Source organism: Cuculus canorus, chromosome 1, assembly GCF_017976375.1.
Source record: "Cuculus canorus isolate bCucCan1 chromosome 1, bCucCan1.pri, whole genome shotgun sequence".
NCBI lineage: Eukaryota > Metazoa > Chordata > Aves > Cuculiformes > Cuculidae > Cuculus > Cuculus canorus.
Window position 1 is genome coordinate 200,943,158 of NC_071401.1, and position 27,992 is coordinate 200,971,149.

At 47.2% G+C, this 27,992-nt stretch overlaps 1 protein-coding gene across 9 annotated transcripts in view; it reads left to right on the plus strand.

The window, feature by feature from the left end:
• FRMD4A (FERM domain containing 4A) overlaps nucleotides 1–27,992 on the plus strand; it is a 389,746-nt gene that overhangs the window by 335,997 nt on the left and 25,757 nt on the right. For all 9 annotated transcript variants that reach the window (XM_054056344.1, XM_054056345.1, XM_054056346.1 and 6 more), the window contains 3 exons: nucleotides 9,831–9,907; nucleotides 14,741–14,879; nucleotides 21,490–21,631. In XM_054056344.1, coding sequence (XP_053912319.1) covers nucleotides 9,831–9,907; nucleotides 14,741–14,879; nucleotides 21,490–21,631 — 358 coding nt within the window. The remainder of the gene's footprint in view (nucleotides 1–9,830; nucleotides 9,908–14,740; nucleotides 14,880–21,489; nucleotides 21,632–27,992) is intronic.

A 27,992-nucleotide genomic window follows, 5' to 3' on the forward strand; every position in this document is an offset into this window, starting at 1 on the left:
AATCTTGGTTCAGTGTTTGGAAACGTGGAGCACTGGAGGAGAGAGACATATATAAAGCAAGGTTCCTTACCATGCTGTTTCTTCTCATCAAGATGTGTTGCTCACCCTATTTCCTTCCTTATCGAAATGTAAGACCCAGACCTGTGACTGTTGAAGAGCAGCCATAGTTTAAGACCTTATCCTGCTGACATGTATTGTTCCATCCCTGTTACACAGCAGACCATGTTTTCATTAGCCCCCTTTTTTGCTGCTGCTTGCCCTCAATTTGTGTCTACCATCCAGCACCAGGTTCTTCCCCTTTCAACACTCACTGCTCCATGCCTTACTGTGGACTTCATTGTGCCAAAAAGCTGCCAAGAGCATTGGGAGATGAATGAATCAGATCAGAGCACATTGGGCTGGAAAGCAGGATTTTGTCCTTGACACTGAGGATTTCCATGGGATTTGGCCGGACATGCCACTGGGCTGTCATTCAGTGAACATTTCTTTTGGCAGCAGGACCAGCTGGAGTGGCCTTCACCACCCTCCTCCTCCTCCGCAGTCCTGCCGCTACCGCTCATTTCCTCCCCTTCCTCAGCCATGCTGGTATAATTGTGCATCCAGGAAGGAAACTGCTCCAGAGAACAGATCAGAGCTCAGCATAACCGAGCCAAAAGTGGTCACTTTTAACCTCGATCAGTTCCTAATCCCATTCACCACGTGGTCAACGATTACTTGGCTTGTAGTGATAGGAGGAGAGGGAACGGGTATAAACTGGAGAGGGGCAGATTTAGGCTAGACACAGGGCAGAATTTCTTCACCATGAGAGTGGTGAGGCACTGGAACAGGTTGCACAGGGAGGTTGTGGCTACCTCATCCCTGGAGGTGTTCAAGGCCAATTTGAATGGGCCTTGGGCAGCCTGATCCATGGCAGGGCGGTTGGAACTAGATGATCTTTAAGGTCCCTTCCAACCCAAACTCTTCTATGATTCTATGAATCAGTTATCCTACAGCACAGCTGTAGGAGCCGGGTATGGGTGCAAGCTGCATAAATCACAGCAGCCAGAGAAAGAAACTGCCATTAACCTACACAGTAACTTTGTGGAGCAAGACAAAGACTCCACAGCTCAGAAACAGAGAGAAGGAATTTGGCTGCAAGGAATTTGCCGTGGTTGAAACAGGATGAATTAACAGTTTGGTATAGGTCATTGTCACTACTTTTTCTCATATCAGCTGGAAAAAGTTTGCTTCAGTGTCTCTTCCAAACAGGGCTGATCCCAGACCACCGAGTAGATTGTCTAGTAAAGCAACTTGTTAAAATCATAGAATAGTCATGCTCAGTTTCCATTACCTATGTAAATAAGCAGCTTGATCAACCATAATGCTTGTAAACACTAATACCTAGTCTAAGGCACTGCTGTTTTATGAGGAAACCAGCACTATTTTGGTGGTTTAGTGCATGTATACTGTGGTGATACCATCAAGCACACAGTCCCCAGGGCTTTCTGTGAGAATTTATAGTCACAAAGGCTACACCATGATGTCCCACCCCCGACCTAGCCAAGTCAAACCCATGGCTACCATTAAATATAGTAGTCCCATCAAAGTAAAATGCACTTGCTCTAAGTGCTTTGCCATATTCAGGTCTTAAGGGGTAATCCTCTATAAAAGCAGCAGCCAAGTCTTAAATGATTCTGCAGCACACAGCAGGAGCTTAAGCAAGATGCAGAGGCAAATCACTCCAAAAGCACAACATGAAACAAATTGGACCTCAGCACCTTGGAGTTTGGGTGGAGATCTGGAGTGAGACTGAAAAATCCTCGAGCACTTGTGTTTGGCTCTGAAGCGGCAGCAGGTTCCCTGCATGCCCCATCCTTCTCAAATGTTGTCTCTTAGTTCACCAGGACTTGCTGCTCCAAAGGCTTGGGCATTTCTATCACCAGATGAAGACAGGCAGGGGCCCAGGTATTCAGTGGCTACGAACATGAGGCTTCTTTAAGTCAGTGGCCACGAACATGAGGCTTCTTTAAGTCAGTGGCCTGCGCAGGAGGCTCAGAAGGTCAAGCATGGCAGCCTGTTACCATGTACATGGAATTACTGCTGCCGTAGCACCTCATATGCAGACACCCTGCTTCACAGAAGTGGTTTTAGTCACACAACGTGTGTGCATCGTCATAGCAGTGTGGGATGAGGATGGCAGTTCCTCTATTTTGGTTCCAAGATAGATGCACTTTAGTCATGCCACTAGTGAAGACACGAGGATCCTTAGGAAAGAGAGTAGCAGGAATGGTTTGTGGGTGGCATAAATCATTCTAGAGTGCTACTGCTGATTCATAGGTTACGGGCTGGGCATCCTTTATCTAATACATAGCATATAATGTCAGAATGGAGTGATCTTCAGTCCAGAAAGATGTAATCACTTTGATTTGCTTGCAGAGCATAAAAGGGAGAAAATTTAACTTACAAGAAGCAGGGGAAAAAAGATCCCTTTAGACCTATTGATTTAGACACACCAAGCATGGTGACAGCAATGCAATATCTAAGAGCATCCATCAGATACATATGTGCAGCGAAGGTGCCTTTGGTTGTATATAAAGTAAAAGTCTGATCTTCCAGGCTGTATACAGTTACAGACACAAATATCAAGTTCAATTATGCCAACAAATAATGCTTTATCCAAATAGCAGCTCTTCTCTTTGTGATCTGATGCTTTGCTGTCTCTTGAGTCAATAAACAGCTTTGAAATTTAATAGAGAATTGTCTCTCCATAATGGAAATCAGTGCAGAGTGGTTATTATGCAGATTTAGATGCAATTTCTGTTTGGTCCAGCCAGAAATGTTTGTTGGGGTGGTGGTGTCCCATGAGAACAGCACACAGCAAAAGGGATCTCAAATTGGGCCAGAAATTGTTTGTCTGTTTGGCAAAAAAACTGAGTCCTGAAGCCTGAGGGGAAGAAGTAATTAGATAGTGAGCTGGGATTGCTGACAGACCACTGGAAGTTCCATTTAGCCAAGCCATGCTCTCATTCCATGGGGGAAGGGAGGATGGCAAGCCTCTGGGAAGATCATTGGTGGGTTGTTTCCCACATCAAATCACACAGGAAACCTTTCATTTTTTTGTTTTGGGAAGTGAAAGAAAAAAAAATACCCCAAACTAAAAGAAATACAGGAATGAATGGAAGTGTGGCAGGATGGAGGGCTAAGTTATGGTGCAGCAGCATCCCCATCTCATGACCTGGGGTCACCCTCAGCAGTGGGTCACACTAATTCACAGGTGACAGCCCACGGAAATCTCTTGGTAAATCTGCCTGAAACAAGAGTCCATTTGTTTGAGCTGAGATGGTGCTGTTCTGCCTGGACCAAATCCTTCCTCATTCATTCTGACTAGTTTGACAGAGGTATGATTGATGGGAGCAGGGTTGGCTTGAGGCAGAACACAAATCCATGCCCGGAAACCATGGCCCCACTGAAATCACTGGGACAAAACTGCCATTGACTTTGGTGAAGCTGTGATTTTCATAGAGTTTAAGGCCAAAAAGGGACCGCTCATAACCTCCATGCTGACCTCCTGCATAACTCGGCCTCTAGAATTTTACTTGCTGGTCTCTTCAATGGAGGGAATTACATTTCCAAGGAGGAATTTTTTTATTATGTTTGTTTTGTCTTTAAACTGCAAAACAAAACACTTGGGAGTTTGTAGCTACACTCATGCAAGCTGTGTGAAAATACTGTCATTGTTTAGTTCCATTGTTTAGTACCAGTTTTAGTATCAGGATGTCATCCAGCGTTGGCTCTTGCCCATGGTGTAGGCAAGGGAAGGGTTTGAATTTGGGCTGTTAGAAGCATACCATGTTATTTCCCTGCCTTCCCTAGAAGCCTTTCAGAGCATCCAGCTTGGGTGGTAGTACATGCCTTTAGAGGGATGATTGATCCTTCTGCATAGTGTGATTTAACAAGGCATTAATCATCTCAGAAGCTGCAAGACTTGAAGGACTGGGAGATGCCATACAGGTCACTAAGTCCAACAGTAATTACAGTCAGTCATTTATTAGAAGCTTAGAATCAACGAAAAATATACCAAGTCCAACACAGAAAAAAAAGAAGACTGCGCCTGTAACTCTTTTTATTTAACAAATTAAGAAAATCAACTACAATCACCTTCAGAACAGTTCCCTTCTGAGTTGATGCACAACTGCATACAGTGCTGCCAACATTCAAAGCAGTTCCGCAGATCATTTTCTGAAAGGCTGTTGAGGAACTCCATCATTTTTGCTTTCACATCTTCAACCACCAAAAAATGGGTTCCTTTGAGCACTGACTTGATCTTTGGGAAGAGGGAGCCAGGTCTGGTGAACAGGGTGGGTGCTCAAGCACAGTGATGTTGTCATTGGCTAAAAACTGTTTCAAAGACAAAGCATTGTGGGCTGGTGCACACCGACATTTTCCAACCAAGGGTAAGAGAATGTCTCTATTTGAACACGCATCTACTCGTGAAGTGAAGCAATTGAGCTGAGCCTTGTCTCACTGTGACAGGTTCTAGAACCTTCTCTTTGTCTTTCCCCTCCCACTCTTGGTTCCCAAGCTATAGGGTTAGTCTCGGCTTTTTGTTTTGGACTTCTGGAGGTCTCTATCCCAACGTCCTGCCCAAAGTCAGGCCAACTTCAGAGTTCAGTCATGTTACTCACAGCCCTAATATATGACCAAATTCACTGACTGTTTTGGTTTGGGTTTTTTATAATATATCTAGTTAGAGTTTACGTTGCTGCAGCCTTGCAACCTGTGTCCATTGCCTCTCATCCTTTTGCTGGGCCCCTCTGAGAAAAGTCTGTCTCCATCTCCTTTGTAACTCACCTTCAGGTTACCAAAGTGAGCAGACAAAAAGCAGAGAGATCCTCTGTAGACTTCAGCACATGGTTTGACTCTGAACAACCACCATGTGTGATATCTGACACCCCTGAGAGCATGTGCATCACTGAGTAACCCCATTCTTCACTGTGACCCATCTCAGTTGCTTGAGGGGAAGGTGCACACGCAAAAAACCAAGAAAGAAAGTGAGACACCAAATACCTGGGCATTTATATCTGGTTCTTAATAGACCCAATGCAAAATGGTTCACACTGTGTTCCTACAGGGTCATCCAGCCACAGTATACACTGCTCAGTACAGTGCCAAGACCAGCGCTTCCAGGCACAGTGGGCAGAAGACAGTATCGGGGACCCACTACTCTAACCCCAAGGTAGAGAAGCCTGAGAATTGCTCCAAATGGTACTATTTGGGCATATTTCTCTAGGAACCATAATCCAGAGAGCACACCAACCACCAGTGCTGCCCTTCAGCGACCCTTTCTGTCCCATCCCTGAGCTGCAGGCAAACACAGGAGCCAGCCTCCTTACCGCCAGGAGTTCCCAAATGTAGGACATCGTCCCTCTTCTGAGTACTCAGACAATAATTCCCGAGTATAAAGGCAAAGAGCACGACCCAGTGACTAGCACAGACTAACTCAGCTCCTCACACCTCAGTGAAGTCCAGGTCATCTAGGACATGAGTGACCAAGCCAGAAACTCTCCCCTATCTTTCATTCACAAAGCAACCTCCCTTTTTATCAGGGAGCTCTGGCATTTACCTCCTGCTGCATGCAAACTCCACAGCACCAGCCACACAGTCAATAAAACTGGTAAAAAACTTCTTCAGACTCACATGGCTGAAATGAATGCAGATCCCTGGGCCTCCTCTCCTCCGGGCTCAGCTTAATTAGGGAGCAGCCAGCAAACCACAAGCGTGCTCACAAAAGAAGCTTGCGTCTGAAGGGCTTTGACTGCCGCTTTTTGTAACTAGTCACAAACATCTGGTGCCTGGCAAGTTTGCCTGCTTCTTGGAAGAGGTTTCCAATGAGAAAATTCCTATAACTTTCACCTGAATTCTCCACAGCACACAGCACAGCACTCTCATGTCTCCCCTGGCTCCTCTTCTAGGCTGGCAGCTTTGCAGAAAAGCCATTTCTGGCACTGGTTTCCCCACCATACCCTCCCTGCCCACTCTAACACATTTGAAACAGTACATATGGTCTAACAGGGAACAATTATTCTCTTGAATGTTTGTGGGTTGATAAGCAGTCTTACAAATTCAAGTGATAGTGTTGGTTCCAGTTTTATTGGCATGATGAAACAGTGCCCATGATGAGGACTGTTCTCTCAGAGGAGGAGGGAATAAAGGTAATTCTTTTCTACTCTTCTAGTAGCCCCTTTCTCTTTTACGCATCTGCATCAGCATACAACTATACTCAAAAGCCAGTCTTAGGGAGACTTCCTTAAGTATCTGTTGAGGACTAAATGATCTCATGTGCAGCCTGTAATGATGGCCATCACCAAAAATTGTTCCCATCTGAAAGCTGCCCAGTGCTGCATAATCTGAAATGGGCTGCTGACCTCAGAAGAGATCTTGGTAGCAAACCACCACATCACAGAAACTCAGCCCACCACAAGCACCACTAATTGTCCCCTTGTCTGTGGGTTCCAAGTGAAGGCAGCTACTAAAGGACAGGGAAACTGTGCTCTCAGCTTGTCTTAGCGGGTGACTTTCTCCTAAGCTTTATTTCCAGGGGAGATGCTGTCCCAGTCCCTGCTGTGAGGTACCTTTTGCACTATGCCACTAATACAGCTCCAGAAAAATCCAATGCAATTGTCCCACCCACAAGAGCAGGCATTGGATTCAGCCCTGCAAATCAACTGAAGACAATCATAAGCCAAATAACCCAGAACTAGACCCAGACTCAGTGTAGAAAGAGGCAAACCTGCCATGAACATGGATGCCTCGACTCAAACTAGCCCCAAAACCAGCACACATCTGTTGTCATTGCATTTCTGCAAGACTGTTGGAATTACGACCAGCTCCCTGCTGTGCCTCGTATTCCCCAGTGAAGGTTGCAAGCATTAGCATGGTAAAAGGATCTTGATGGGTAAAAATTATGCTTCCATTTAAGAAGACCCACTAATGGCACCTTGTGCATCTGTCACTGAATTAACGACATCAATTTGAAACCGTACATAAGCTGGGCAACTGGTGAAGGGAGGAGCTTGCTTACTTTAGGAGGTCTGGCTGAAGGAAGAAAAGCTTAGGCTTTTTTATTCCTGAGGGGTTGTGATAGACTACCAGGAAAGCAGATACTTTCTTTTGAGTATTCACATTTTGGATACTCTATGTACAGGAAGGGCGAGAGAGCACTCAGATCAGTGTGGGCAAAGGGAGTGGGAGGCTGCAGAATAATATGTGGGCAGCACAGGAAAGGTAGTTACAGCAATGGTAAAATGCACATGTATGTTTGGGAGAGTAGGGCAATATTAAAAAAGACACAAATTTGGGTTGTGGGGTCGCTTTCACCCTGTCCTTCCCAAGAGTGTGGATTTGCCTCCTTCTGCACCTTGCCAAGAAAAACAAAATAAATATAAAAATGCAGCAATCTGGGAGGCTGCTCTGGTGCTTAAAATGTAGGTGTCTAATGCTGTTTGAGGCACCGCTGGGGATCCAAGACATCTGTGTGAGGCTGGCAGGCATGGCACCAGACCTATGGCAGGCTCGCTCCTTCCCTCCTGGGGCAGCAGCTGGGGGCCAGGCAGGGTACCTCCGGGAATGGAAAACGGCACTCAACGCCTACGTTTGGGCTTCTGAGCAGTTCCCCCAGAGTCCTGTGTGTTTGGACAGTTGGAGTTAATCATCGAAGGGAAACAGAGCTGCAGTTAATGAACTGAGCACTGTGAGGTTTGGTAGCAGAAAGGATAAAATAGGAAGGGATCACAGTGCAGGAGAGAATCCGGCAGAGTTCGAGGGAGAAGAGTGTCCCGAGGAGAACGGCTGCCACTCGCTTGGAAAAGCGTTTCAAATTCCATCTGCTCCATGCCAAAGTTTAGTCATAAATGACAACGGGGGACCTAGGGACAGAGGGATAATTTCTGAAGGGTGTGATCTGCTGGTTTTTTAGACTCTGATGTGTTCCACATGTCTGAGCGCCTCCCAAACACGTCCTCTGCACATGCCGCGCGGCACAGCCGCGTTATCCTCTCCGCCTTGCAGATGGGCATCTGGAAGTGCAGAGGGATGTTTTTGGCAGCCCACATGGCAGTCTCAGGCCTGACCCCAGTTGTTGTCAGTGGGAGTTTAGGCCCCAAACTTCCTTTTCAGGCCTTTGAAGCTCTGCTACAGCTGGCTGGGTGCTTGCAGGGGAGCCAGACTTCGAGCTCAGACCTCAGCTCCCAGCTTAACCCTTTCACCCCATGTCTGTTCCTTGCCTCAGTGGGTAAAACAGTAGGTATTTTCTGTGCTTTGCTAGGTTACTGTGAGTTTTATGCAGCCATTAATTTTTCCAGTAGAGGAATAAATAATAGAGGAATAAAATAATCCCCTAAGGACAGTGTAATGCAGCCCTTCAAGCTTCCTATCCCTTATGGCCACCTTCATCCTCTACCCTCCTGCAATGCAGACAGCTCAGAGTATGAGCAGCTCAGTGCCCTTCTTACCCCACCCTTCCTTCCAAACACCCCTTTATAGAAAGAAAAAAAAGAAAAAAAAATATAAAAAACAACCAAAACAAAATAGAAACCCAAACAACTGTTGGTTGGAAGATTTACAAACACAAATGTTTTTAGGTTTGCTGCCTCTGAAGTAATAGTGAGCAGAAAATGCTTGGGTCCTCGCTGTGGCTTGTTTTATTTGCTAGATTTCACCTCCACCAGCAGCTTAATCAGTGCAAATCAAATTACACCTCCTGTTTACTTATCTCCAGAGCGCTGACACTGGCAAGCGGCTTATCTCAGTGTGGCAGAAGCCAGCGCCTTCCTTGGGGTAGGACAGGAACTTCACAGAAGCTGCTTGTACTGGGAGAAGGAGCACAAATCAGGGAAAGCTCTGCTGGCTCAGCTCCCCAGAAGCGAGGTTACACTCCCCAAGCTCTACTGCTTGCTAGGGAAAGCCAAAGTGCCAGATGCCCATGGGGTGGCAGCTGCCTTCTCCCTGTGGATTAGCAGCCTGGAAGCCAGGGTTGGAATTCTGGCTTACTCATTTGTAAAGAGGAGGCCGTCATGGACCTCTCTGCTGCGGTGGCAGTGGGGTGGTTTGCAGCGCTGACATGGTGTTTTGCAGTCACCGCGTCCTTTGTGCTGCTTGTGTGGTTGGTCCTCCCTCCTGCCTGGCCTGGGAGGTATTTCATGGCAGAAGTGTGGGGTACATGGACCATATAAGCGCATCCCCTGCCCAGGAGCACGTATGGGCAAGCAGACACCTCCAGCGCTGGCCCGTGCTGGCTCTTGTGACTGCTTCATGCCTCAGTTTCCCATCTTGCTGAGGGCGCTGGTTGTCCGAGCGCTGCATTGCAATGCCTCTAAAAGAGGCAGGAATATAAGTGGCAGGAATATGACTGGCTTATGCCTGCATTTCCCACTGCCCCTAGCACGCTGGAGCATCAGCCATCGCCAACACGAGTCTGCCAGTACACGGGATGGATAAACCGGCTCCGTTGGCATTCATTGTAGGGGTAAAAGCAGAGATGGGCATTGCATTCAGGGGTGCGATGCAGCTCACCTCCCTGGGGGTGTCACCGAGCCAGACCACCTTCTCCCCGCGCTGCACACCCTCCCCGAGGCTGTTGTGCACCCAGCTCCCACCCCCCGAAGGAAAAAAAAAAAAAATAGCCAGATCCCGTTTTTCCCGTGGCTTTAAGCCGCCTCTCGCCCTGCGAAGGGAACCCGCGGCCGGCGCAGCCAAGCGGGCGGAGCCGCCGGCCCCGGGGCTGCCCCGAGGCTGCGGGGCGGGGCGGGGCGGGGTTTGCGCCGAGGAGCCTCACCCCCTTCTTCTTCCCGCAGATCTTCCAATGGAGGCAGCTGGAGAACCTCTATTTCCGCGAGAAGAAGTTCTCGGTGGAGGTGCACGACCCGCGCAGGTGAGCGCCGAGACGGGCTGAGCCGGGCTGAGTTGGGCTGAGCCGGGCTTTGCAGGGCTGAGCCGTGCCGAGCTGTGCCGAGCCGGGCTTTGCAGTGCTGAGCTCTGCCGAGCCGGGCTTTACAGTGCTGAGCCAGGCTGAGCCGTGCCGAATTGGGCTGAGCCGTGTCGAGCCGGGCTTTGAGGTGCTGAGCCATGCCGAGCCGGGATTTGCAGTGCTGAGCCTTGCCGAGTTCTGCCGTGCCGGGCTGAGCCGGGCTGAGCTGTGCTGAGCCGGGCTTTGCGGTGCTGAGCCTCGCTGAGCCAGGCTGAGCCATGCTGAGCCGGGCTGAGGCATGCTGAGCCGGGCTGAGCTGTGCCGAGCCTTGCCAAGCCCTGCTGTTTCAGGCTGAGCTGTGCCGAACTGGGCTTTGCAGTGCTGAGCCATGCCGAGCCGGGATTTGCAGGGCTGAGCCGGGCTGAGCCGTGCCGAGCCTTGCCAAGATGGGCTTTGCAGGGCTGAGCTGTGCCGAGCTGGGCTTTGCAGCGCCGAGTCGAGTCACAGAATCAATCATAGAATCGAAGAATGGTTGGAAGGGTCCGAAATGACCATCCATTTCCAAGGAATTACACTGACCTGGTCGTGGCAGCCACGCTCCTCACAGGGCTTTGGGTCACTGGTGGCTGGGGCAGGGGTACAGGGGCAGGGGCTGCCGCTTCCCTCCAGCGCGACATTTGGGGTTCAGATGTGGTGGTTTGGAGGATGTTTCCCCTCGGATCCTACCTGGTTGGGGCATTTTTCCCCTTCCCTGTGTTTTGGCAGAGCCCCGTGGTTGTGCAGCTCCGCAATTCCCGTGCGTGGAAGGGGCTTTGCCTTGTCCCGATGTTGCACTCAGAGCCTGGAGATGGGCGCCAGGTTTTGTACTCACACGCTTCCTTGTAAATAAATATTCAGTAGTGCAACTGAAAGGAATGGCACGGTACCAGAGGTTTACCGGCAGTCTGGATGAAAGCCCGTCAGTCTTTTTGGCACAGGAGTCCTTTTTTTCTTACTTTAGAGACCTGATGTGGGAGAGAGTGAGGTCAAGTGTCTGCGCTGCATCTAATCACTGTGTTCAGCACCCCTGCTCGTTTGCGCTAGTAGATGGTTGCTGCAGACAGTGACCAGCATGTATCTATTGATCCATAAGCTGCTCCTGCTAAAAGCAATGTCCCACTTGCAAATTAAGTGTGAATACAACGGATGGAAACCAGCTCTCATCCCAGGCTGATTTGATGTGCTGCTGGTAGGAGCGTGTTCTGCTGATCACTTTGCTGTGATCCTGTTTCACCCATTTCCCATGCCTATCCGTGTACTAATATTAACTTTTATTAGGGGGATTTCACATGCAGTTTCTGCTCTTATTTGCCCCGATTCAAACACAGTCACGCCACTACGACGACAGTGGTGCCTGTCTCCGTAGCTGCATTTTGTTAGAGCAAAAACTGAGTAGAGTTGCTCATGCCATTCTGCAGCTTCAGGTCAGCAGAGCCTTGAAGCATCTGCTTAATATTAAGCATGCAAATAGCCACTTGCAATCTAGCAGAGCAAATTCCCGAAGTTGAGAATATGCTGGGAGATCTTCCAGCAGCAGGAGCTGGAAAGGGGTGGTGAACTCCTTCCTCAACCAAGCCTCCAGCAGTGGGAGAGGCATCGGAAACGCGTGCCGCAAGAAATCATCAGCGAGAAGCCCCTAAACTCCCAAGCTAGCCAATTCCTGTAAGCAGCAGTTGTGAGGAAAAGAAAGCAGATAGCTCTGGGATGTTAAAATCATGATGATATTTGCAACTCAATGTCATGTATGAAATGTGACCACACAGAAGAACCTCTTCTGTCTCATTTGTATTTAGATGATAAGAATTACTTACACACAAGAGCTGCTGGGTTTTATTGCATTGCACTGTTTCTCTAAATCAACATCAGGAGGACAAAACCCAGTCCCAGGTTGTCAGCCTGGTGCTTTCTCACTACAAAGGAATTCATTTGATTGATTTTTCATATCCAGAGAGTATCACCTTCCAGGTCAAAATAATACGCTGGCTGTAAAGCAGCAAGGCACGTTGCAGTGGCGTGGTGGGAACATCACTTGGGTTGTAGTCTCCCAGCCAAGTGGGATGGACTTCTGTGAGGAGTTGTTCACCATGTGGAAGCAGAGGAGTAGCCAGCACAGTGCTCTCTCTTCATTCCTCTCTGTGTAGCCAAACCAGAGCCTGAGTCAGCAAAGCCACACTCGCAGGAGAGCAAGCACGGCTCCACAGTTGTGGCCAGGGCTGGGCAGCACAATGTATGTTTTTAAACCATGTCTCTGCCCATGGCTTCCTGTTCCAAATAAGCCATTTAAGCTCTCTTTATCGTAGTTACTTATCCCGTAAAGGAGGGAAATTATATATGTATTAGGGGATATCAACAGGGTTAATTCCGTAGCACACATGGGATGCATGGAGGGAAGTCACTGAAAAAATATACATGGGCTGTCTCTCATAGGTCCCCAAAGGACAGCAGTGAAAAACAAGTCCATGGCTCTGACCAGCTAAGTCTGCAGACTCTCTAATGGGGTCTGTAGTTTTGATGGGAAATGCGTACAGATCCCAAAAATAAACAAAAAAACTTGAAATCACTGCTTTTAAGATGAGAAGATGAATGGCTTGCAGAGTATGTTTCTGAGAGCTCAAAATTAGTAACTGCGTTTGAACTGAGTAGGCTGATACCAGAATTAAGGCTTTAGCCCATGTTTAAATGCCTTAATGCCCTGGAGTCTTGTGTGCTGCTGTGGTTTGTGTTCCTTAAACCAACATAAAGCATCCAGAGTTGGATCTCCTCTTCAGCCTCTACTTCAGGAGCAGTGCCCAGCACAGCCTTCATTCTCTGTCCAGTGTTAGAGGTGAGGCAGCCCAGCACCCATCGTCATTAGGACCATCAGCCGCCATCCCATTGCATCTGTGGAGAGTTTTCTTACAAGAACAATACTCATAATGGGATAAGGTCCTCTGTTCTAGTTGGATGGAAAGGGCTTGGCACAGGGTAACACTGAAACCTGAGATCCCAGTTGTCTCAGACCTTGCTTGGATTGGACATGGCTGTTTCCTCAGATAAATTTCTCTCTGATTTCTAGCTTCACAATTTTACTTTAAGACATTTTGTAACAATGAAAAGGCCATGACAAAAGAGCTGTCAGCCCTCCCCCAGGCTGAACCTGGCGAGCAGTTCCCATTTCATTGCAGAGTTTTGCTTTGCTTTCGTTCTTGGCTCTATCACAACTTTCTTTGACTGTGTACCTCCCCTTCCCTACATTTGCCTTCAGTTTTGGACAGAGCAGTAGCCCACAGACACCAGAGGAGAGGTGTCCATTGCAGGTGCAGGAGGAGAACCACTGCCTTCACAGGCTTGAGGACTTCCAAGTGCTAATGAAGAGTCGCCCATCCTTTGCACTCCACCGTAGAACTCCTGAGCTGTCCTGCAGTGTTACCTCCACATGTGCATCGCACTGCTCGCTATAGAATCATAGAATAGAAACACAGAGTAGAATCATAGAATAGAATCATAGAATAGTTAGGGTTGGAAGGGACCTTAAAGATCATCTAGTTCCAATCCTCCTGCCAAGGGCAGGGACATCCCACTAGATCAGGCTGCCCAAGGCCCCATGAAACCTGGCCTTGAACACCTCCAGGGATGGGGCAGCCACAACTTCTATGGGCAGCCTGTGCCAGTGTCTCCAGCAATGGATTGTGACAGTCCCACTGTACCACACCCTGCTCCCCAGGCTGTCTCTTGCATTGGCCCCTCATCACCATCCACCTCCTTACGTAAAAGGCTATAACAAAAGCACTACTCTTCCAAGCTAGCCTCTGTACCAATGCTCACCTTCATTTCATAATCGTGCTCTCCCACAAGACTTCTTAACAGACTGGAAAGGAGGACCTCATGTATTTGGGGCTCTGTAGATTAGTGGCGGTGGTCCAACCAGCACTGCATGCCTGCAGTGGGAGGCATTCTGCAGACCAGGATACTGCAAGCCTGTGTGTGCTGGTGTCAGGGGCTCTGCTGGTGGGGTTAGAGTTGAGAGGAATAATCAAGCAGGTTTGTACAGCTGTGAAAGCGTGGGGAAACCTAACCTGTGTTTTTCACTAATATTTGAGGACAATTGGGAGTCCTAGAGAGGAAACATTTAGCTCTTATTTTTTCTGTTTTTTACTTCACTCAGCTAATCGCTGAGTAACGTGCTTCTCTCCAGGGCACCAGGCAGCCCTCTCCAAACCTCACAAGCCCATTTCTGATGCCATGTGGCGAGTCCTGCTACGTCTTTTTATAAGTGGGGAAATCAAGGTACCTGAAGAGTTTCTCCCACATTCTCTAAAGCAGCCTTTGATCCTGTTCATCTTTAGTTCTTACCTGGGTCCTAATATTTGAGAGCCACTATCCAAAGCCAGAGGTAGTGTAGGGTGTGAGGGCTTTGCCTGAGGTATCTCAGTATGTGCTGAGACATGGAGGATTCACACATACTTTAGCATTGATGATTCCCCTGGGACACATAGTAGGTCAGCATCAGCTGAGCCAAACCCAGCAATACAGTCTGAACCGGACAAACGGCGTGATCTTTGCTGTTACTCCTCTGGAGCTTGCTTACTTGAAAAGTTATTTAAAGTAAATGCTCTCCTGGTTTGATCAGTCATTCTCTGAGCATTTTTTCCTGTTAGCACAAGGATGTGAGGAGTAAAGAAAGCAGCTTTTACTGTGAGGCCTGTGATAGGTTCTGCTACAGAAAACAGTCTGAGGAAACCTTGGTGTAACCGCAGTTCATTCTTTTCTCCTCTCCAGAGCATCCGTGACCAGGAGGACATTTGGGCATAGTGGCATCGCTGTGCATACGTGGTACGCCTGTCCAGCACTAATAAAGTCTATCTGGGCTATGGCCATTAGTCAACATCAGTTCTACCTGGACAGAAAGCAAAGCAAGGTAAGTATGTTGGAGGTGGGAAGTTTACATTGCAGTAGGTGAGTCCTTCTCACTCCCTACAGTCCCAGCAAGGTCAAGTCCAGATGTTGGCTTCTTTCCTCTCCTCCTCCCTTTCCACTTAAGATTAAAAAGACAAAGTGACTTAAAATATCTGCTGCTTTGACCAGATTGAAGGAATTTGTATCATATTCATGTTTATGGGAGTGAGGATTGAGGGAAAGGTTGTGCTGAACTACGGCCAAATTGGAGGGGCCAAATTTGCAGGCAGATAGGCTCGTGTCCCTGTCTGGATGGTTTGCACGTCTTCTGGTTCTTGAACTCTGTCATATGACAGAGTTAGAGCAGCTTCCAATAACTGAGTTCAAAGTAGCATCATGCTCTACACCTGTTTCTGAATCCTTCTTGCTGTCCCTTACTTTTTACTATTGTACTTTCCTAGAAATAAGGGCTAGGGATATTATTTCTTTCTCCACATAGAATCTCCCAGCAGAAGGAGGGTATGGATGCTGACAGCCTGACCTTAGAAGTAACTCTCTTGATCTGGTGTTGCACAAAAGACCGCTTAATACACAAAAGAAACCACCTTGAAACCAGGGGAGTGTGTGTTCTCCCTCAAATTCCTTATTCAACAGTAATTTTAGGAATACCCAGAGCAGCAGGAGATTGCTTTGATCATTTTGAGATCACTTTGAGACAGAAGAGAGACTTCTCACGCAGGTGCCCCTCTCCATATGAGCGTGCTGGTGTAAAACTTCACAAAGAAGATGAAGTTTGTATTGAGTGTGTACCTTCTTATACAGCTGCCTCAGTTCCCCTATATCTGTTGAGATGGCAAGAATGTGCAGGGCGATAGTCCTCTAAAGGGCTGGAACAATCAAGTTCTTGCTCTTGCTGAAAACACTGCCCAGATTTTCAGGCAGGGGCTGCTCACTCCCTTGCACAAGCCCAACCCCAGCCCTATCAGGTCCCTTCATGAGCCAGTTCAGCCCACAGTCCTGAAACTAGCAGAAAAATATTGCTTTTTCCTGTTTTCCTTTGCTGCATTATTTTTCAGCCAGTTCAATGAATTGAATTGTCTTGCTGAAATTATGTGAAGGGCCATCAGTGCCACATCAGTAACAGATGGTTACACCCATTTTGGCCATGTCCCATCTAATGCCAAAAAAACAGGATTCATGTTATTTTCTTTGAGCTGTATTGAATTTAGGGGCGTTGCTGTCTTCCCACCCCTGCCTGAGTGCCAGCTGTGAATATGGACAAAATGGCACGTTCACCTGATACCAGGTAATGGTTTCCTGTCCCACTCCTCTGCTCAGCAACATCAGGGCAATACATAGCCCTCTCTGTTTTGCTCTCAACAAAAGCAACTCAGCAAACAAACAGAAGTTTATTTTTTTTACTTTTAGCCAGATGGATTTGCTGATCTAGCCGCAAGGTATTTAGGTCACAAGCAACCAACAAACAAAAGAAGATTCCCTCCTCCTCCTATTTCTTTAGTAAGGAACTGGGTCTCTTGAATGCCCAGGGCTTCCCTTCAGTGACTTCTTTTGTTGATGGCAGATTGTGTTTCAATCTGATCTCCTCTCTCTCACACTCCTACAGACAGCACCACCCACCAGCCCTCGTTTGTCAACCTGTCACGTCTGTGACCATGTCAGTGCACTTTGTCACGATAATCCCGGTGGTCATGCTGAGGCTTTGAAGTTAGAGCATACAAATACTTTTTTCCCTTTCTCTTAACAGAGTTTGTATTTTAGTCTGTTGTCCTCATCTTTGGTGTGACACTGTCAAGATGGATAGATCCATCAATTTTAATTGATCTGTTCGGTTCATCCCGCTGGTCACTCCAGGACACTGTACCCATGTGCACATCACTTTTGAAAGCCAGTAAAACATACTACAGAGTGGGGCAGTGGGAAATTACTTTGATTTAGGTCTCAAGGGCTTAGGCAAACATTTATTTGAGTTTCAGGTCACATGGGTTTGCATCCCCTTAAATCTCAGTCTCCACTTCAGTTGAATCCCCAGCTTCAAAGCAAAATTTAGATATTCTGTCCTTTCATGTCCAAACTTGGCATTTTATATCATTCTGACAAAAGAAAGAAAAATAAAAACAAACTTAAGAAGAAAAAGCCTGCTGGATCTCACTGCAACTGAGCCCTCAGTCCAGTGATGTATATTAGATGGCAGGAGATACGAGATAGTGATGAAGCAAGCTTGAACTCCGTGCTTCTCATATAACTGAGCACCAGTTGGATTTGGACCTTCTGCACAGCTCTACTAGAAAAGGTCTTTCATTTGATTTAAAAAAGAAATAAAATCGGCTTTGCCTGGATTTTGACCCTTTTGCAAGTGAGCTCTGAGCCTTCTTTGCAGCCTCACTCTGCCTTGAACTCCTGCCAGCTCGCCGAGTTCCCAGCATCTTGCTCCCTGCTGCTCTGTCTCTCTCTTCCTGCAATCGAAGCGTAACGTGGAGACTGAAAAGATCCCCTGCTTTCCAAGTGAACGTGTCAGCGTGCAGAACTCCTGTCAGCTTCCCTTGTTTCCAGGAGACAGATGCAGCAGGACTTTGAGGCATATCTTTGCTCTGTTGACTGCGCTGAGTCAATCAACTGTTTGGCCTAGAAGCCTTGAGAAGTCTTGTTTTGTGGGAATTTCCAACAGCTCATTCCTCTAAGCACAAGGCTTTTTGGCTGAATGAACTGGTAGAAAATAGGCCAAGGGTTTAAAAAAATCACCTGCAGCAAAGCCCCATCACGGCAAGCGAGAGGGATGAATTCATCCCTAGTGTCCATCTACTCTTGCATTTCAGTGATGGATTTTTCTTCCCCCTCTGACCCTGTCAGAACAACACTGGGGATCAGTTTGGCCCCATGCTTTGAAATGACTTGTGAATGAGCCAGTCTTCCTCCATGTAAATGAGACTTGGCAGGTCTGCGCTAAGTGCTTTAAAATTTTTGAGTCAGGAGGGACTGCAGGGCCTGAGGGAGCGCTAATGGGATGTAATCTAGCTTTCTGCTATTGTACTGTCAGTGGAGAGTCTAGCCCAGCCCTCGCGCTGGCTGCTGCTCAGTGGCCTGTATGAAATGAGCTGTTGGTCTGATTCCTGCCGTTGATGTGTGACTGTCCAAAGCACAAGACCACCCGATGCTGATTGGCATTGCTGTAGGCAGCAGGGATTGAGCAGCATGGAAAATTAACCCCATCTCCTTTCAGGAGATCCTCCATCCCAGCTGTTTAGCACAGGGCACCATTAGCACAACTGTGGTCAGATCTAAAACCTTCTTCTACAGCTTCAGCAAGTTTGGATTGCACTGCACCCTCTGTGGAGGAAGCTCACTATGCCCTGCTGTTCCCCTCTGCTCTCTTCTCCTTTGCTTTTTCTCTCCCCCGGCTTCAGGGATGCCAGGCTTTCATCTTATATCATTTGTTCATTTGCCTTATGTAGGGCACGCTTCCAGCAACTGCTGGCTTGGCGTGCCAGCCAGGACCACAACACCATCCAGGTGCCTTTGCTCAGCATTTTAGAAGACCAGGTGCCTGGTCAAATAGGTAGGGTCAGAGTGTCCCTTAATTTGTAGCCTGAATATGAGTGGGAATAAACTACAGTGCTTCTCCTGTAACTATCCTACAAATACTGGAAAACCACTGCCTCGCAGAGTGGGAGAGCAGGATCTGCCTGTGCAGGCTTGGAGTTTGTACCTTTCCTAGACATCCCCTGTAAGGACTCATTATGGGTTAGGCAGATATTGGATGTGATCAGTCTGTCTGTTCTTGGGGTTGTACAAGGGGTGCATAACCCAGTTTACATACAGGGTCATATAACACATATGTACTTGCAAGGGATAAATCACTAGGGTAGCAGCAGCCTGGAGACTTGTTACCTTCAAAGATCTGCCATTGCAGCAAGACAGCAGCTCAGGCTCCTTATCAAAACTCAAGTAGCAGGAAATCTCATTAGATAAAAGCCATGATTTTCCTCTTCACCTAGAAATAACCTTCCAGAGCTATTTGGAGAATATCTTTCACAAACCTTGTTTCTGACCACAAACCTCAGATCCAGGAAATTTGAAAAGTTATATCCTTCTCCTGGGGTTGAGTTTGGGTGGGAGCTGCTGCAAATAAGTGGTGTCTAACTGGTTATGTCATTAGAGAGAGTTGTATCATTTAAGAGAGTCAGTACTGGTTGCCTGATCTGCTCTGACATCTTGTCAGGTAGTTCTGCTTCTGCACTTAAATAAGTGAGTGCTGCACTCAAATAAGTGAGTGCGCACATTCTGTTCTTGGGACTGTTGTGGAAATAGGCTTGCGAGGCACTTGGGTACCTCTGAATGGTAATGATAGAGTCTATAAATACCTAAGAATGTTAAATTATGATAATACTTCAGAGTGTTTTCCGTATGAGGCTCTCCCACTGCTGTCTTCATTTGAAGTCTTAAATTAATCTTAAAAATACAGTGTGCAACAGGGAGACATTTTACTTCCCTTATTATTTCATTGATGTGCAAACAGAGGTAGGGGTCGCTAAGAATTTAACCTTAAGTGTCTTACCCAAAGCCCCACAGCAAATCAATAAAGTGAAGCTCAGTGTGGTTGAGCATTCAGCCATCAGTTAAGCCTTAGTTCTTGTTAAAATCATTTCTGCTTCCTGAGGATGCGAAATAATACTCAAAATCCCATCATGACAAGCATTCCTCGCGCTCTCATCTCATGTTAGTTCCAGTGGGAAGAGATCACTCCCTGGTACATGGACATCAGTTGGCTTCTGAATTGCTAGCACTGTAATGATGTCCCCATCACCTGAACTACGTGCCTAGGGCTGAGATTCTCTTCTGGCCTTGAGGAAGTGCAGAGGTGAATGCTCAGCTGGGCTGAACCGGGCTTTACCATCCTGTTGTCTTTGTGTGACTGGAGAATCTCAGCACAATGTACCAACGACTTTCTGGGTTCTGGGAAACAGAAAGTGCAGGTCAGCGGCCATGCAGAGCCAGGCTAATTGAAGTTCAGCAGCACAGGAGATTTGTGCGATGAGCTGAGCTCCAAGCTCCTTCCATCCATGACGGAGGAGCTCACATGAGGGTCAGCAAGCAAGAAGCTTATTTCCCTCAAGGAGATGAAATAGCATTCATCTTTGTGTGCCATGTTGCGGATAGGGAGCTTCTTCCTGATTGTCAGTTCCCTCCTTGTTAGCATAGCTTGTTACCTGAAGCAAATTCAACAACTAGTACATAAAACAGAGCTCAGAGCTTAAGCAGTAGTTCAAAAGAGGCGGGAAGAAATTTTCCGTGTGGACAAATTATTCCACACTGGATTAATGAAAAGTTTCCTTATATTTTTTTATGAAGTGCTTGGAGATGACCCCAGTCAGAGGTGAGGTAGAGGACTAGAAAAGCTTTGAGATTGTTCTAATGTGGCAGTTGCAATTTTAAGGTTATCCTAAGGCTGTAGTGGTCAGAAAAAGGACTGAAAAATTCTTGTGGCCACTCAAGATACCCTCATATGTTGGGTTCCTCTTCCTGCTAGTGCTAGGGCAATGACTGAAGGGTCATCCCCAGCAGCTTTGATCAGTGTTCTTGATCCTCTTGTCCATTAGATGCTGTTAGGAAAATGGACTTGAAATAGATGGTGAGCAGCTAACGGTGGGGTTTGTCTTGCAGAGGCAAAGCAGCCATTGGGACTGAGTAAGCCCAATCCTACAAATAGCCACCATGCTCATTTCATTGCTCAGTGCTGTTGATCCCCTTGCTCTGAATCATTTCTGTCTTGGTTAGGTCTGTGGGCATGACCACATCTGAGTTCACTGGTCAACAAAGAGAAGGGTCTTGAGTTAGGTCACCAGAACTTTCTGGGCATTTCGTTGTCACAAATCGTTCCATAACCAATGGAGAAAGGACATCTTAGGATGTCAGCTCATTCCTTCCTAAGATAGGTTTACATAGAATGCATGTTTGCTTTCACCTGGAGAGACCTAGATTGTTGACACATCATGGTGTACAATGGATGACTCTTTGTCGTAGTGTGGCCAGTTACTGAGCTGGTGATGGCTGTTGTTTCTTGCTGGAGTGATGTTAATGCTCTGAAGATGTCCCTCACAGTGTGGGCATTGTGTGCAGCTTGTCAGTCTGGACCATAACCTGAACGTGTTCTCCTGACAGTATTTTCTTTCAGCTTCTCATAACAGCCTGTTTAAGCCACGTCCTCACTGTCTCTTGGTCCAAAGCTCACTGCAGATTTGAAAAGGCCCCTCCTGGCTTCTTTTTAATGCTATACTTGGTCTTCAGCCTTTGGGCTTTGCAGTTTATTGTGCTGGTATTTGTGAAGGTTTCTCATTGCATGTGCTAATTCAGTGACTCCATGCAGTTTGTTTGAGAGGGAAAAATGTCTGTGGCAAAGCAGAGAAAATAACAAACAACAGGAAGTGATGCCAGAATTGCACCCAGTTAAGAATGTAAAAAGTGCAACAGTGAATACTGTGCCACATTGCTTCCATTATTATAGAATAATCCAAGTTTGTTGTGAAGGCCTGTTTCCTGCCCCAGCAAAAGGACTTTTTCCTCTGTGAGCTTTAAAGAAGTACAAGATCGTTATTAACTCCTGTGTCCATGTCCAGTCCAAGATTCATGCTGCAAGGAGCCTGAGTGAGATTGCGATTGACCTGACTGAAACTGGAACACTCAAGACCTCAAAGCTGGCAAACATGGGGAGTAAAGGCAAAATTATCAGCGGCAGCAGCGGGAGTCTTCTGTCATCAGGTAGGTCCTTTATCCTGTAACTGGAGAGAATATGGCGGGAAGGGTCATGGCCATGGCAGAATAGGGAGCAAACCTATTTGCTGCATTGCAAAAATGAAAGTCACTTCCTCTTAGCCTTTCTGTCTGTCCAGGTGTTAGTCTGTCTCTCAGCACGTTGCCCCACAAACAGCACAGGCAGCAGTTTCTCCCTCTCTCATTACTGTTGCTTGTTTCCTCTTTGACCCCAGGACGTCATCTCCAACCTCTCACTTTCCAGCTGAGACACGGTCTCTCTTCACAATTTCCACTATAATTACCCCTTGGCACCCATCTCATCCTTAGGCAGATGCATTTGTGAAGAAGCCCCAACCAGCAGAGACAATGCAGTCAACTAGTGCAGCTCACTAGGGAAACTGAGGCTGGGAACTGGTGATGTCCCTCAACAGTGTTAAAGCAAGGTGACTTCTTCACAGGGTGCACATCTGCCTTGCCTCTCTGTTGCTGGAATTTGCCTGATGTCCCAGACTGAAAAGAGCTATTCCCTAACACTCTCTACCATACTAGTGTGGGGACCTAGAGGTTTCTTTTTGTGGCACAGAGCATCTTTCTATTATAAGGGAGACATAATCTGTGAAAGAAACCCAAGAGAAGTTGATATGGAGAAGAGAGAGAGAGCATCAGATCAGGAGACTGATGGAACTCATCTGTATTTCTTTGAAACTCTCCTGTCAGTCTGAACAGGGCAAGCTGTGTGTAAAACAGTGCTAAACATCACTCCAGGAGCAAAGCAAGCATTGATAGTTTGCGAAGAGCTTGAAACTGCTCAAGTGAGAAGATCTCCAGGAGGGCAAAGTTAATTAACAGTTCCAGTCAATTAAATGCCCTCTGTTAATCATCAGATCAAGTTATCAAAACCGATTGTGTTAAGATAGGTAACACCAAAGAATAACCTTCCCATACTTGACAAGGGGAGAGAGGGAAGAGTCCATGTAACAATGCAAATGCTTTGAAACTGAACCTACACTGGTGTAGTCGAGCAGCGTTTCATCACTACATCCTTCATGTCTCTTAAAAGCCACACTTTCCTGCGTGGAGAATGTCCAGCAAGGGGTTAAAATGTGCAATGCTTACAGAGCTCCAGAGCAGCCTGCTGTACAATTCCTTACCTTGCTTGCAAACAGAGATGCCTTTCTGCTCCTTAGGTCCTCCTGGTGCAGTATACAATCCACTGTCTGTGCCTCCCATCGCTCAGGGAGCTGCAGTAGCTGAGCAGCTCCTGGACTGGTGTCAGGTTATTGAAGCTCTTTGTTTGGCTTTTTTTCCAGCTCTCCTGCTGGAAAGTAAATAACATTAAGTACCCCAAGGAAGTTCTTAAGGTCTTTCCAAGATCTCAGGCTCCTGGGCACCATTCCCAAGTTTGTGAGAGCTACTTGGTAGTAATCCTGTTTTCATGTTAATACACTGATGTTTTGCCTTTCCAGAAAAAAACATGGGGGTCTGCTGCTGCTCTTACACTGGGGGAGCAGTAGCCAGGTGAAAGCCAGTGGAAAACCAAGTTCATAGAAGTTTCTGTAAGGCTGGCAGCTATCAGGAAATCCCAAACTGGGAGCTACCCGTGCTTTACTTCTGCATTTTTTTTGCTCCCTGCTCTTCTGGCTGAGCATGGGGTTTGAAGATTAAGGAGAATTGTGCTGGTGACTAGACCCACACAAAGTTCATTGACCAGATGAGTCATTTCTTCAGGCCTGGGTAGACAGTTTGGTCTTACTGAATGCCTACCTAGGGCTGTGTGAACCTCTGTTTTGGTTGAGGTACTGGCAGGCCAGGCAAGCATGGCTCTCTCCAGGTTCCTGTGTTCAGAGCTGCCTTTAGATTCTTCGAGCTACGAGGACAGGGCTCTCCCCAAAACGTTAAGGAGAGCTGTCGGGTTTTCTGCTACTCTGTGCCTTCCAGCAGCTACAAGTACGCTTGTGGAGGGAGAGAACCGTAGAGAGAGAACAAGGGATCTGGAGACTCTGGGTTGGTTCCATGCAGTCACCCAGACCCCCTGTTCCAAGAGCCCCTTCTCTCAAGCCTGACTGGCAGAGGTGACCCAGCCCTGTCCCACTGGATGGGAGGGGGCATTAACTGCCTGTTCTGGCCTTTGCATTTCCTCCCATTGTGCCAAAGATTATCGGCACACAGTCACAACAATGATGGGTTATCACAGTACAGCCTGTGCGTTGGAGAGAATAAGTGCAAATGATTAAGTGGCCACAGTAGATTTCCAGGCTATAAATAAACCAAGTGAGTCGAAATCACAAGGGCAGAACTGAATTTCTGTTCGCCCCCACTTCCCTACCATTCCTTGTCCTTTTTTCTCGGAAATTACTTGTAGCCATTTCCTCTGTCCATCTCGCTCCTCCTCACTGAAGGGGCTGTCAGCACCACGAGGAGCACATTGAAGCTGGCAGAGCTCCTCTGTGTTTGCAACAACGCTGCGAGGAAATACTTGTTGTTGCTTCCAGCTGTTACACTGTCTGGCCAAGATCCTGCTGTGCGGTGCAAGGCAGCCGCTGCCCTACATCACTTACAGTCTCAATACACAGCAACGAGGAAATGGAGTCTTATACAGGGCCAGTGACTTCCCTGTGGTCACGGCAATTCAGGGCCAAAGCCTAAGCTTCTCCGTGTTTCCCAGGCCCTCGATCTCAGTCTGTGTCCACAGCAGAGTTTTAACTTTGGTACCTGATGCTTCAAAGTGCATTTCTGACAAGCTCACTCTTTAACTTTTGAGGTCATTTGGGCTCTGAAGAGGGCCCCCAGGCTTGGAATGCTGGGATTTAACTCATGGATCTTCTGCTCAGGATCACTGAGCCATTCCTGGACATCTGGGACAAGATTTGCCCAGGAGTAAAAGCTCTGCTTTCAAACTGCATGAACCCTAGTCAAAGCCAGCAGAGATAGTTATCAGAGTAAAATCATGTTAGGTCTAAGGTGGATTTTTTTCTTCAGAGTATTCTGTGCCCTAAAGAACTCTGCATGTCTCTTAGCTAGAGAGGAGCCCCATTATTGCTGGGTTATTGTTGGACTCAACCCCAGACTGCCGCCTTCATCTTGGTGGGCAGAGGAGAGACCACAGAGGAGCACCTCTGCTTCAGTTCTGCAGATGTGTTTGAGGAGCCTCTGGCCCCCTGAGCACCATTGCTTAATCAGCCATGGAGTTTTCCTGTGCAGGGGCCTGTTTACATTTGAAAATGCCACGACAGGGCCTGGCCAGCCAGTTTCCCACTCCTCCATCTGGCAGAGCCTTCTCCCAGCTGGACCGCCCTGGCGGGTGTTGGAGCGGATAAGCAGCACCTATGCAGCCTCCAGCAGGACCATGAGCATGTGGGCTGTTGAAGACGAGTTGCCCACAGGATATCTGAGCACATCCTGTGCCGAGCAGCTCCAGCTGGGCTCCCGCATGCCGCAGAGGATATCCTATTTGTCTGGCAAAGACAAGAGATAGCGGCTGTCTGGGATTGCTGGCTGTTGTGCACTGACATCCTGGCGCAGTGAGTCAGCTTGGGCTCTGGCACGGAGCAAGCGTGGGGGAACTTTCCCTCCCTGCTCAGGGGACAGCCTTCCATGGGGACCTCAACCAAATGCCAGCAAGCAGCCGAATGCAGCATGAATTATTTGCCATATTTAGATGTGTTTTTCCTGGAGGAAGAGACTCGCAAAATCAGAAAGAGAAGAGATGGCTAGATGCCCTTGCCTCGCTGCTGCTCAGCCACCTTGTTGCATCTCCTTTCTCCTCACAGGGGCTAGCACCAAGCCTTGGCTCCCTCTGCTCTTTAGCATCCTGTCTATGCTCCCTGCTTATTTTCAGCTTTCTCATTTTCCAAGCTGACTCCACTCTGCTAAAACAGGTGGAGAAAGTGGGGACAAACAGTGAGTCACTGATGGGGCTTTCCTCGTCAAAATGGTGGCTCGTGTTGCTGGTCTCATCTCTTTGACAAGTTTTAAAACAATGCTTGTCTTGGAGACAATACCTGGTAGCCAGGAGCCCTTGCAGATCTGCACAGGCACGGCACATCATCTTGGTCAGATTCTCCAGAGGGTGACTGGCTTGCTTCATATCCCATCGACATCACCAAGACTGTCCTGACATCACTGGTCTGGAGCAATCAGAAACCAGCCCATTAACACTGGGGAAGAAGCTAAGCCATGAATTCTGGTGAAGGAATGAGCTAGGAAGGGACAACCACGTTCTCACCCCATTTCACAGCTCATGTTCTCCTGAATGACAGTGAGTGGAGAAATTGCCGAGAAAGGCAAAGTGTATATCAGAAGATGAGTAGTGTATCCACACATTAATAGGGTATTAAGTGGATGTTCAGGTCACCAAGACCTGCGTCCTGTCCTGTATTCTAAGCAGGAAAGGGCATGTACCCTTGGCTTGGCTTTGAAATTAAACTAGCAGTATTGGCTGTAAAAACGGGGCCCAGTTCAGCAGGTTCCTGATGCTCACCAAAGAGATGGCCCTGTGCTTGCTACCCAGTGTGTTTTCACAACCTTTTTAAGGGCATCAAATGGTTCTGCAGAAGTGTGCATTAAAATGCAGAGTTTGGTAAGTCTTTGCACAGCAAATGGGAAAGAGGCTGGATAGTATTTTTTTACAGAAAGGTTCAAAAGCTGTCCGTGGAAGTTACATATTTCAGCAACCTGTTTCTGGTTTACTGTGTTAGGAATTAGCTCTAACTGTGGGAGATAAAATACCTGAGAAAGCCTCCCAGTCAACTATATCTGTTGAAATAGGAGTCTCTCCTGTTAGGACTGATCTTTCAGGACTGATTTTCCTCTGTTGATCATCCACTTTAGTAGGCATCGGGCAGCCATGACTCAGTGAGCATCATACTTAATAAGGCTGATTTAAGGTAGTGTCTGCTTGATTGGTTTAGTTTGTGCTGGTCTTTGATTATTTCCTTGGTTGTTTTTATGGTCGTTTGATTAGTTCTGACATTTTGGGGTCAATTGCCACTGGAGTTAGAGGTGGGTCTGTGGTCACAGCCTTGCTTGAGGCTGGATTAATACATATTTATAAATAAAGAGCATCTAATGGAAGCTGTAAGCACCCCAGCAATAGAAAGCACTGTTCTCTGCTCCTTTACAAGCATCTCACATGGGTGTGATTCTCTTGACTGATCAAGTTTCTATTTGCTTTTCACCCGTGAGAACAGGTAGGGAATCCAACCCATAAAATCTAATAATACACCCCAAAATAGTTCAGCTTTTCAATTAAAAAAAAAAAAAAGCCTAGAACAGAACAGTTTCTGAGGGAGGAACTTCAGGAAGGTCTAAAGAAGTCCTGCAGTATGCCCAAGGAATCATCCAAGTCAGGTATGGCAGATATAGCATCACAAACCATTAACTGGGTGCACTGTCCCCTCGCCTATGAACCCTCAGTACACTAGAAGAGTTTGTGATACAATGACACGCTTGGAAAATGTTAATTTGAACTGGTTCATTCATCCTAGGGAGTGACTGACTTTGGTTTCAGCAGCAATCCCATTGCTTAATTCAGAATGTGACAATGTGCTTCCAGATCTCCCCCAGTTCATTTGCTTTCTGGGAAGGGTGAAAAAGATGATAAAGTTTGTGCTCAGTGGATAATGCCACCGACCACATCAGGATTGAGACCAGCTTGGCTCTCGCACGGGGTGAGCACAGCTGGAGCAAACGCCGTGAACTGTCTGTGCTTGGTTTGGGTCTGGACCAACTCAGCCAGAAGCTGTTGGTTTCCTTCTTGTCGGCACACCCCGAATCAGTGCAGGCATCTGGCCAGGGTTTAAGCTATCCGTATGTTTTTAAATGTTTTGGCATCTATGTAGCTGCTGTGGCAACCTGCAGTGCAAAAATGGAGAGCTTCTAAAAATAAATATGAGGCTGGTGTGGAGGTAGGGAGAGGAAGGAAAGGGGAAGAGCATTTGAAAGGAAAACGTAGGTCATTAAAGTTGTCCTAAAAAAAGGAGGGGGTTGAAACATCTGCTGGAATCATGAGCGGCTTTTTACCAGGACTCAGCATTTTATTGGCAATTCAGTGAAGAAATTCAGCACTTCAGTTTTTGCTAATAACTGCTCACCAGGGTTACTATTAAGAATTACTAAATGCTAGAGAGGGCTTTCCCTGCCAATGCAAATACAAGCCTCCTCCAGAAGATCCTGTCAAGTTCCTTCAGCACAGATGTGTTTGCGGAATTGAGTTTTGTTGCTCTGTGGGGGCAAACCCAAATGAAATGACAATGACCACAGCAGCTAGATGAGGATGACTGCAGCAGCTAAAGAAACATCTCGCCATGTGGCTAATTTTGCCCCATGGCCAACCTGGCTGACCTTTAGAGAACTCTTTTGCCACCTC